At 39.6% G+C, this 11629-nt stretch overlaps 1 protein-coding gene across 5 annotated transcripts; it reads right to left on the bottom strand.

Moving 5' to 3' along the window:
* Nucleotides 1-101: 101 nt before the first annotated feature.
* LOC111580682 (putative helicase mov-10-B.2) lies at nucleotides 102-11261 on the bottom strand. Of its 5 annotated transcripts, none has more exons than XM_055012646.1 (24): nucleotides 10983-11261; nucleotides 10809-10911; nucleotides 8986-9167; nucleotides 8367-8466; nucleotides 8107-8248; nucleotides 7765-8017; nucleotides 7526-7639; nucleotides 7156-7336; nucleotides 5932-6074; nucleotides 5628-5804; nucleotides 4803-4915; nucleotides 4507-4703; nucleotides 3247-3344; nucleotides 3006-3103; nucleotides 2821-2919; nucleotides 2573-2675; nucleotides 2364-2481; nucleotides 1612-1803; nucleotides 1400-1471; nucleotides 1197-1322; nucleotides 992-1080; nucleotides 768-880; nucleotides 573-660; nucleotides 102-482 (listed from the first exon to the last, which is right to left on the bottom strand). In XM_055012646.1, the coding sequence occupies exons 1-23, from the start codon at nucleotides 11114-11116 to the stop codon at nucleotides 599-601; spliced, it is 3009 nt and encodes a 1002-aa protein (XP_054868621.1). In that variant the 5' UTR covers nucleotides 11117-11261; the 3' UTR covers nucleotides 102-482; nucleotides 573-598. The 5 variants fall into 5 exon arrangements, with proteins under 5 accessions (XP_054868621.1, XP_023144299.2, XP_023144300.2 ...); XM_023288531.3 differs by having other exon boundaries at nucleotides 573-663; nucleotides 10983-11260; XM_023288532.3 differs by having other exon boundaries at nucleotides 102-660.
* Between the last annotated feature and the right edge of the window lie 368 nt (nucleotides 11262-11629).

Raw genomic sequence — 11629 nt, 5'->3', positions numbered from 1 at the left:
CAAAACAGCATTTCACAGAAATCCAAAATCCACCTTCCAATGAAATGCAAAATGAACACATGATCCAGGCTGAATGTTATGACAGAAATAAGCTTGAAACATTTAGTGCTGCTCAATTTAATCTTTTACTTCATTAATTCAGAAAATACAATCTGGTTTAAAATAGATCAAACATTTTTCACATGGTATACATGAATAAAAAGGCATTCATGAGCAATCCTGAGACTGGCAGGTGTGGTTGATAAAATTCATTTTCAAAAGAGTATAATTTATGATTGAATATGTGTCATGGTGACTGGATAAAAACAGCATTTGCAGTAGTTTGTAAAGACACAGACAGTGGTGTTAGTGCAGCTGGCTGAGGTAAAGATGAATCAGCTGCCTGTTCTTCGTGGTCTTTGGTCCAGTTCCTACTGCTGACATTAAAGATGTACTCTGGTATGTGATTGGCCGATGAACACTGGCTGTGTTCCATACCCTCACTACAGAAAGGTACCAATCAGACTTTGTAGGAAAATTTGTTAATATATCTATCGAATAATTGACTTAAACAAATCCCTTCAAGTGCTTACAATGGAGGTCTGTGCTCTCATGGTGTTTACATGTCGGACCTCCACTCGGGGTCCAGTTGTTGCTGAATGACACTCTCTGCAGTCTCAACTGCTGTGGAAAGATGTAGAGGAAGAAAGTAAGGTGGACAGTTTAAACATCAATTTCAAATATACACTTTAGGGAGATAATAATAAAAATTAAAATGTGGTCGTTACCCTGAACTCCAATCTCAAGGCTGAGTACAGCGAGTCTGGCTACCACGTCCTCATCTTCCTCTGCATGAGTAAAGCCAGTGTAGCCTCCTTCGTCTTGGCAGTACTTGATGAAGCTGCAAACAAGCACGGAAAGATAACAATGACAGTTCATTTTCTTCAATTGAAAATTAAATGTTAATGTACAGTCTATATGCTAAAAGAAAAGCTAAACATATGAAACATACTGGGCCCAAGTAGGATCTGTGTTCAACACAACGGGGTTTCCCACCACAATCAGCAGGGCTTTAGCCCGAGTCACAGCCACGTTGAATCTCTGGAACAGAAAAGAGTTTGTTAAAATAATGTGCAAATACATACAGTGTGTATGTGTGCGTGTGTGTGTGTGCGTATGCGTGTGTGTGTGTGTGTGTACGCATAGAGGGTGTTTACCTTTTCATTCTTGACAAAGCCCAGGTTGAACATTTTGTCATAATCTGTGTAATCGGGGCTGCTCCGCACTGTAGACACCATGATCACTTTCCTCTCCTGGCCTTGGAACTCCTCCACTGAGCCAACCTGTCCACACACATGTATGTTAAGACACAGTGGCTGCTCTGTCCTTCCTATTGTTTCAGTGTAAAATATTGAGTTACCTTAAGGGTGTTCATGTTCTTAAATTTGAAGTCTTTTCCAACTTTTTCCAAGGCCTTACGGATTTTCTGCACCTGTGAAAGAAAAAAAAAGCAGCAGTTTTTAGTCTGTTTATAATTAGAAACAAGTTAACGTATACTTGGACTGAAGTAGTGTGGCAACAAGAATCTGAATCCTTGCATTCAGAATGTATTGGAGCAAATTTAATTCAGACCTGCTTCCTGTAGGGGGCGATGATGCCTATGTCTCTGGGTGCAATGGTTGACAGGCCCCGCTTGCCATGTGACAGCAGCAGTTTCCTCACATAGTCCATCAACACCTCCACTTCTGCTACGTTGAAGAATGAGGGACTAGTTTTCTCACGCTGATCAATACCCGCCACCCCGTGGAAGATCACTGGGAAGCCCTGAAAGATATGCATAGACTGTACCATTCTGGACACCTTCGTGCAGAGACTGTAAACATCAAGATAGAAAGAAAAATAAGAAGCATGCTGTACAAAATGTTTACTTAAAAGGAAAAAGTTCTGCTCAGGTCGTAATAGACGGAGTTAGTTCTAGTGCTCTTTTTCAGGGTCTTCAATAAGAGGTTTGTTTGGGCTGAAGCACAGGCATGTGAGTATGTAACTTTATCTGTTTTTTACTGAATTGACTATTAAATGGGTTTGCTCTAATTGCAATTTCAGTGAAGAAACGTAAACAAAAATGTATTTATTCATCAGATAAAGTCAGTAAATTAAGATGTCAGACACGTTCAATGAAAATCCTCTATCAACAGGGAGAAAGTTATGTTTCGCCAGTTAAATTTCTACTGTTCAACTAGTAGAGTAATCAAGTACTTGTTCTATTTCTAAAATGAGCCAAAAATGGATACATAATATTTTGAAAAACAAAAACATAACAGAAATCTTGAATTGCAGCCATATTGGTTTCTCTTGCTGATGTCTGCTAAAAGAAGCGTCATTACCATCTTTGGGAGGTATTCCCATCTGCAGTAGGAGTTGCGTAAAATTTCATCCGCGCAAACCTGCAGCTCTCCATCATAGAAGAGCTCATTAGGAACCTTCAGAATGGCTGGATGGGACCTGAAAAAAAGAGATAAAAATAGTGCGTTCTACAAAAACTAGTATATAATTTCTGTAAGTGAATGAACTAAAGCCATCTCTTCTATCTCACCTGTAGTTGCACAGCAGTTTGGTGACAAAGCAGTTGTTGAACACACCATCTTCTTTGCAGTACACGGGGAAATCAGTCATCAAACGCTCCAGGAGGGATATTCCTAAAGACACCACAACCTTTTAGCTAATCAAACAGCAGCACATCATACTAACACAAGTAAGTTAAGACTATAGTTTTAAGTCTTCTACATCTTTAGTTATACTACAGTGAAGGCAACAAGACTGTGTGAATGCTTCTCTACATACCCATGCCAAATTTCAGTGCAAAAGGAGATCTGAGAATGGGCCCGAGCTGCTTGGGGTCTCCAGCCAGAACAACTTGACCAGACTCCGCATTGAGCAACCCTTTGTACCACAGACGGCAAAATTCAGCCACTGTATAAATGCAGTTCATTGCAGTTAGGGAGCACACTGCAGTTTGTTTTCTCTACCTGCCAATGGAATCACACATTCAGGCTCCACAGCGTGTCCAGCCTCGTCCACAAACACATGAGTGAAATGTCCTGTAGGAATGCCTCCTGTGACCAGCCTGCAGAAATCAAAGAGTGCATACACTGTAGCAAACTTGCATCCCACAAGTTTATCTGATCCGTAGTGTTAATTGTTAGTAATTTGGATGTAAGTAATGTGTTGCATGCAGGTGAGAAAACTGCAATCTGAGTCATTCACTACCTTCCAGCAGTGAACAGGGTGGTGACCATGATCCTATACTTCATCAGCTCCTCTTTAGCAGGAAAGGTGTAACACTCCCCTACCAGGTTACAGCATGCCTGTAAAGTGCCACATAAACCTCAGTGACGCTAGAAAAAGACTAAAGAATACTGCAGTATCGAACGTGTAAAGCACCAGGATACACACAGTAGCAGTAGCAAGACAGCGAGTGAATGGTCCTGATTCACTGTGTTGTCTTTAGACAGTGTGATGCATCATAATGTCCACCAGGGGGTAGGTAATCTAACTGATCAACTAAATCAGGGGTGTCAAACATGCGGCCCGCAGGCCAAAACTGGCCCACCAATTTGTAAAACTATGAATTTAAAATAATTTCTGAACAATTAGTTTTGATCAAAAAGTAAAATTGTATATCGCTCATTGTTCTTTTGTAGCTTTGTGTCTCATTTTGTCTTGTTTTCGTAGTTTTTTTGAGTTTTGTCGTTTGTCTCATGTCTGTCGTTTTGTTTCTTGTTTTTGTCATGCTTGTATTTTTTGCCTTATTTTTCTCATTTTGTTTTGCTTTATTCATTGTTTTGTGTATCGTTTGGTGTTTTTTGTCTCGCTTGTGTTGTTTGTCTATTTTTTTGGCGCTTTGTAACTTCGTTGCTTAATTTTTTAAATCTATTTTCTGTTTTGTTTCATGTTGTTTGTCTCATTTTTTGTCATTTTGTTCTCATTGTCATTTTGTGTCTCATTTTCATAATATTTTGTCTCGCTTTTTGCAGTTTTTTTGTCTTTTCTTGTCCGACTTGTTGTTTTGATCATGATTAAATGTTTTGTGTCTTTGTAGACGTACTGGTACTGTGATCTGTAAGTTGTAATGTGTAAATGATAAACTGAGGCATAGTGTTGCTGAAATTGAATTTTTTTTTCTAAAGAATTTTCAGGTTGTTCATAATGTTTTTTTTTCAATAAATGTGAACATTTGAAGAACATACTTTCTGGCAGAAAACAAAGGAAAAATGTGGAGTTTTGTGGGTTAATATGCTGTAATTTAACTGGTCCGGCTCTCTTAAGATCAAATTGGGCTGAATGTGGCCCTTGAACTAAAATCAGTTTGACACCCCTGAACTAAATAAATGTGTTTTAATGACACAATTAGTGAATAAATCATCTAGGAGTTACTCTCTGTACAAAAAAAATCCTTCAACCCTCAAACAAACATGCACTGAACATGCAAACACAACCACTTGGAATACAAAGGCATCTGACACTGACCTTCAGTTCACCAGGGACCATTTTTGGGTCCCAACTGCTGGCATACATGCGGTACACTTTGTGCTCATCCACATGCTCCAGAATCTTCTTGCAGAGCAGATCAGTAGCGCTGTTGGAGGGAGCACAGGCCAGAATGTGGCAGGAGTGCTCGGTCTTCTCTATCTGCTTGATGGCTTCCACCAGAGTGACAGTTTTACCTGAACAGACAAAGGAATATCACAATAAAGTCAAGTATGTTAAATTTCTAGATTTGTTTGAAGTTGACTAAGGAAGTAATATGCTGGAACTTGTATTACCTGTCCCAGGTGGACCAAACACCAGGTATGGGGCAGGTTTGGATGAGCCAGCTACAATGTGTTGTACCGCTCGATACTGCTCCGGATTTCTTTCCAGTTTGCAGTCAAACAGCCTATTGATAGAAGAACAGAGGAATGATGATAGAGTTGAATCACAAATGGAAATGTCAATCACATACTCTTATCAGGTGAATCAAGTATCTGGTTTATTCCAGTATTGTTAGGAGAACAATTTGTCGTGACTCCTCAAAATGCATCTAAATGTTTCTGTCATTTGGTTATAATTGTGAAAGGACGAAAGCAGCATCTACTAATACCATTGTCAGGATCCTCATTCTACTCTGCAGTTAATTTAGTAAATTTGCACAGGATTTAGAAATGTTTGTCATGTTTCAGTTTTGTATGGCACGAAGTTGAGAAATCTAGCTTGTTTGGAAAATTTCTCTGAAGTTATGAAAGTAGTTGACTAAAATGTGTTTCTGAAAACATGTGAGGCGAGAAATATACCATGAAATTGCTTAATCTGTCCTCATTTTAGATAGACAAGGGTTAGTTTAAATTTCTTTTCAGAGGACGCTAATTAGCATGAAGCAACCTAAGCTTCAACTTCATGCAAATGAGGAGTAGCCAACATGATGCCTCATCTCTTGAAATGCAACCACTAGATGGCTGCTTGCATAGACAAAGAACAGGAAATGTAGGAATGGTGGATCCTGTGAACACATGACTTGACAAATGTGTAGTTCAATTGTTATCATACTTTACATTTTCCTATGTACAGACATGCCGTTTAACATATAAATTAACCTCAGGTGAGAGTCTTACTTGAGTTTAGGAAGCTCAGTTTGCTGACAGGCGAAGGGGGGTGCAGCGGGAAACAACACTTTTCCCAGTCTGTGCGTAGTTGCCAGTTCTGCTGCTCTGTGCTGAAGACGCACAGTCAAGCGGTTGACGGTGAACTCGACGCTGAACTGCATGCCTTCTATGAAGCGATCCAGCAGCCTGCAAGGAAAATCTGACAGCTTGAATCTCAAAAACACCAAAATATTCTATATTCTTTGTTTAAAATCAGATATCGGTATTTCTTTAACTTTTACTATTGTATGTTACTGCACTGTCTTGTTCTTACTTTGAGCTGAAGCCCAGTTTGACTTGGTCCAGCTGCACACAGTGGACGTAGCCACGGTACTTCACCTTCGTTTCTCCAACAGGACACACCAGCAGCTGATCTCCTCGTAGCACAGACGGACGGTTCTCAGACACACCAGGAACCTGGTAGGTGAATACAAATATAAAAACTTATTCTTAGCAGTGAATGTTCAGGAGAACCTCTTGCAATGGTGATCTAAATAATCTCAAATGTATCAGACATGATGAGGTCCTTTGATTCTGTTTTTGTTCATACTGTAAAACAGAACTCAGAAATGTATTCTACCAATCAGTAGACTGCATCACAGACTGCCCTTCAGCCATCACACTGGCTGTATAACAGTGGTCAACCACCAAATGCAAGCCTTTTTGTGTTTTTTTTTTACACTATGACAAGCATCAAAACTTATATAAGGCAGATAATGTAATATACTAAAATCATCTTGCATGCAATGTTTTCAGAGCCTAGTTATAAAAACAAATCTTATTTTCTGAGCATTTTTGTAATTAAACTAGGGTTGAGCGTGTTAACGTCAGTGCAGACAATTATTTTATCATGTGTTAACGCAGTTTTTAAAAAAATTGTTATTGTGAAAGTCCGTTGCTCACTGGCTTTGAATACACAGACAGACAAACCATGGATCACAGGAGGGCTGGATGTTGATCACTACTTGGGATGGGTGTCATCACGTCTCACCCAAACTAACAGTGGAAGGAGGCTTCAGCAGACAAGCTAACAAATGCCGCAGCCAAGTAGTTAGCTATAGACTGCATTCCGATTAGTATTGTGGAAGATGTTGGTCTGAGGAACGTTCTTAGGATCGCAACGAATGCATACGATGCATAGATTGTTTCTGCTGCTCTCTGATAAAAAAAAAAATGTTTCTGCTAGTACCTGTTCAGGAAAAAATAGAATACAGATGTATAAATATTAACTTGCTGCTGCTAGGAAGGTTCCTGTTATAATGTTATGATTGTGGCTCTGGACTCTGAGGGTAGCTTGTTTTTCTATTTTTTTCTGCGGGAGGCAGGTTCCAGCTTGAATAGAACAGATTCTGGACCAACACTTTTAGAGCATCCATCAGGTTTTAGAATTCTGAGGGCACTGCTTCCTCTATTTGTGGCCCTGTAGCAGCTAATATTCAGTAAAGCTATGAACATTAAATATGAGCTCAATGAGTGGGTGAGAGCCACAAGGGTTTACCTCCAGAACAAGAAGTTTCTTATTTTGTGGGTCTTGGTACATGACAGCACATTCTTTTTCATCATTGGGGATGTTGTATCTCTTGATGTCCACCTCCATCTGAAGCTCCTCTAGATACAGCAGCAGCTCGAACTTCTCTGTGTAGTTCTCCCAGCTCAAGGGACTCTCCAGTAAAGCTCTTCTGAACAGGACACAAATGTATGGCAGTGAATACTTTATGTTGTAGCACAGAAACTAGACTGTTTCATATGAAGAGTGTTTACTTGTGCCTCCTGCTCTCTTTTACGAGACACTGGCTACATGATCAGTGAGGTTAATGTTTTCCATAGTCTAGCCTAGTGTTAAACTTCAATTAAGCATGTAAATCTACCTTTTATCAGAGGAGGAAGTAGGCCGCTTCAGTGACTGGATGAGCTGTTTCATGTATAGTGGTATTTGATACTTTTTTAGCACGACCTCATATTGTAGACGCATCACTGACAGCCTGGTATGAGGAGACAAGATGGAAAGGGTTGTATATAGCACTGCAAGACAGCATATGAAACAGACAGCAGTGAATTTTATACATTTACTGTCTGTATTAAAGGTATGTTGAGTAAAGGGTGGTACCCTTCAGGTTGCTGTCCATCCACAATCTCGCAAGGAGCTTCAGCCGTCCAGACCGGAAGGGAGCGAGGTTTGTAAGGGGCTTCAGGGGCCAACTCCAGTCCTAATGAAGTTATACACTGAGCCTCAATAAAGCGCACAATGTAAAACGCAGCAGAGGAGGGTTGCAGGTCTGGTTTGAATTCAAAGGCCAGAGTAGCTGGATAGAAACCGACCAGACTGCAGTTGAATTGAACCTGGATTTCATAGCTGTCACCTGAGAATAGAAGAGGTAATACTGATTAGTGCACTCTTGTACCCACAGTTCTCTAAAAAAATAATAAACATCTGTTGCATTTGCATCACCTGGTTTTAGTGACAGGGGGCTCAGCTTGGTCACTTTGTGCTCATCCATCAGAGTGAAGTATTTGAGCCAGTGCAGTGCAGTGTAGTAAGTAAAATACACAGGTTCTGTTCCAGTGTTTTTTACATTCAGCTTTATCACACACTGTTGAAAAAAGTAAAACAGAAACATTCATATTTGTACAAACAATGACCAACAATGTTTTTTTTCTGTTTTGGCAGATTACTGTCAGAGGAGGGCTTTAAATTCAGAGCATGAATACCTCATATGTGTCTTTCACTAACAAGCCGAGTTTTCCATTCTCAAACGGCTTATGGTCACAGCTTATGCAGATACCATGTTTGTCAGCGATAAACTGAGCCCTGTGGGTGCAGAAAGAGCAAAGGTTATGATTCATAGGCAGCAGAGTGGCCTGCATTAAATCAGAGCTGAGCGTCAAGTATATTCTTCCTTTAGCTGCATGAAGACTACTGGCAGCAGAGAGGGATGCCTGCTGTGAGTGAACGGACAGTAACGGAGGATAATAACATTGTGTAATTTAGAAAATCGTGGACTGCTGTAGCCGTGCTTGCTCTTGCAGTTAAAACCCTGCCACCACGCTTTCTTGCCTCGTTTCCCTTTAGCTACAGTACACGAGAGAAACATCCTGATTCTTTGATTGTGGCTTTTACTTAATGCCTATAAACCAAAAATGCAGTTTTCTTTTTCATCAACTTGCCTACAAAAATATAAAATATGTTTGACTTGGAGGAATCTCATGTAAAAAGGAATAATAGGAAAAACATGCGAGTCACCAACACTTCAAAACAGAACAGACTTGTGGTGCTAAGCGGAAGTAAAAACAACAGAAAAGGAGCCTAAACAGGAGTCTGTGCTCCTACCTGTCCTTCCTGAGTCTCTTCATGAGTTGACTGGCCAGTTTTCTCCGGGCTCTAACTCCCGTCTCTGCCTCATCTGCGGAGACGAAGGCCAATGCAACTCCAGGACTGGCTGTTCCATTCTGGACCGGCTGTGGCTGACGGGTCCTGGGTGTGTGCCACTGGTCCACATAAAGAGCTCTGACCTGTGCAGATTATCACTTCATATCAGTTTTTGTTTGGATTTAAAAAAAAAAATCCACTGTCAAGTTGAACATGTCTGCTTCCTTAGTATTTTTTAATGGAACTTGTGAACATAATTGTTGTTTTGACTGTTTTTAAAGAGATCTTTTTGTCTGCTCCTGTAAATGCACATAACTATAACAGCAAGCTTTGTCTTAAGATATTTAGAAGGGATTTTTTTAAGTAGTAGATTTTGATTTTAAAGAAATAGCACCATCCTGGCATGACAATAAACAGTGACTCTGTGAGCCACTGGGGCTTGAGTCAGTCAACTTGTCGTCGATGACACATTGCTGTTGAGGGTTTAAAATAATAGATGTAAATGTCTTTTACCAACATGAGCAACAGAACTTTTTGTCTTTCTTCTTTGTGTTAAATAAAAGTTTTTCAGCTCAGGAAACAGACTCCACACATCAAAAACGGAAGAGAATCTGCTTATGTATTCCTTCCTCCGCTAGCTTTTTGTAACTTTTGTACCATTTTGTAACTGCAGTTAGGAGAACCTCAAAGCTGTCCTCTCTGTGAATGACAAAGTGCAGTAAGAGCAGTGTACCATACGCAAATCTCTGTTACTTGGATCTTCTTTCACATCAAGGTTACAGCGCCCCTTATGAGTCATTCAACAACTGATTTAACAATTTCACATATTCTTAAATTGTAAGACACCTTATCAGTTATGTGACGATCGACGGAAGGTCAGAAATGATACAAGGACCACCTGATTCGATTTTGTATGTATCCAAAAAAACAAATCTGGCATGAGATTACATATGGTGGCAATGTTCTATTACATCAACACTACAGTGATGCAAAAAACAACAAAACAAAACCTAAACATTTCTTTCTCTAGAGGAAAGTGCACTGGCATAAGAGAAGTTAACAACAGAAAATCAACCCCTGATTACTGCTTAAATGGTATACATTGGTATATATCATAATAAAAATGCAGTAGTGAGAAGCTGCAATGTGAAATTTAAAACACGAGTAAACAATATGCCAAAGCATCTGAATACAACCAAGATAAAAAAGAATAGATCACTTTACAGTGCAGCACTGCATTATAGTATAAAAGGACATCCCTGGTGCATAGATCCCCAGTCCAACAGGCTCCTGAACACACCCACAACTTATTTATGATGTGGTCAAATGTGTACTTTATTTGGACTTTAAACGTCAACTCAGAACAACTAAACTCTAAGATTACATTTGTGAATCGGGGTTCTTCATAAAGAGACATTGTGGCTACAGTCACCCTGCAGTAAATCTTTCTTTATTCAGGTTCACAACAGTGATTTTAAATTCTATTGACATATCCTCTACATTACTTGGTCATTTTAAACTTAAACTAAGATGTATTAAAACCAGAGAATGATTCAAAAAATATCAAATTGAGTTTCCATTAAATACAGAAATGATGACCAAAAAGATGCTATAATAATCTGAAAAATATATATTATCCTGGGGAAAAAAGCATGCGGTAAAGAAGGAAAATACTGTAATTTTGCTGAAGCAGGTAATCAACGCTGATGATTTTACTTATTCTGCATTGTTTCCACTTATATAAACAAGTATATGTACCTAAAACACCATGCAGAAATGCTTACCGTGTCGTTAAAGTGAATAATGTTGTTTCGTCTTGTTATTTTGTTGCTTGCTTTCAGTGAATAGAGGACGGAACCAAAGTTTGGATCTTTGTTCCCTGCAGACCTGAAATTAACACATAATCATTCAATTACGGATACATTTATAAAATATACCGTGTGTGATCAAAAACTTACCTGCTTCTGAACTCGTTATTGTAAATATCTCTCAGCTGATCTTTGTCTGTGATAGATGTTCGATTAGTCTCCTTCAAAAACTCAAAAAAGTCGAGTCCAATTTTGCTGAGTGAGCCTAAAGACTTTTTAACCATGATGAAAACTCGCAGACACCAAATTTTTCCAAAATCATCGGGTTCTCTTCATCTAAATGCGGATGTAGAGCTCATCGACGCTCTGCTCTTGTTTTCATCAGATGGTTTTTTTTGAGAGGATATTACTGAGACGGTCGATCGCTTTCGTTTCCCGTGCAGTCAGAAGAGGCGGTGACTCTGTACTTCCTGTGACACAGCTGCAGCACCCGGTCAACCAGGAGTTTAAAGCAGGCGCACCCACTTACAGTCTGCTCTCAGAAACGAAACTTAACGCGTTGAAACTGTAAAGACATACCAGCAGCGAGGCACAGCAAACAGAGAACTACGAAACATCTGATTATGAGTCAGTCAGTGAACACGTCAGCATTAATAGCTTTATTACTATGTATTATATGGATAATTTAGGTCAGCATAGAAACCACATAGCGAGACAGAGTCAGGTACAGTTTGATGACTGGTAATAAGTGTTTCCACAGTCACCTGTAGGGGAAAATGTCAGATGTGAACAGAAAC

Source organism: Amphiprion ocellaris, chromosome 8, assembly GCF_022539595.1.
Source record: "Amphiprion ocellaris isolate individual 3 ecotype Okinawa chromosome 8, ASM2253959v1, whole genome shotgun sequence".
NCBI classification, from domain to species: domain Eukaryota; kingdom Metazoa; phylum Chordata; class Actinopteri; family Pomacentridae; genus Amphiprion; species Amphiprion ocellaris.
The sequence above is the reverse complement of the archived record's forward strand: the minus strand, read 5'-3'. Positions and strand labels throughout refer to the sequence as shown.

What these genes read in the sequence shown, in the direction of transcription:
- LOC111580682 (XM_023288530.3), bottom strand. Translation starts at nt 11,116, where the DNA reads ATGGTTAAAAAGTCTTTAGGCTCACTCAGCAAAATTGGACTCGACTTT. An exon ending in AATAACGAGTTCAGAAGCAG is followed by an intron (nt 10,912 to 10,982) that starts GTAAGTTTTTGA and finishes TGTTAATTTCAG; the next exon opens with GTCTGCAGGGAACAAAGATC. An exon ending in AGAACATGAACACCCTTAAG is followed by an intron (nt 1,323 to 1,399) that starts GTAACTCAATAT and finishes GTGTGTGGACAG; the next exon opens with GTTGGCTCAGTGGAGGAGTT.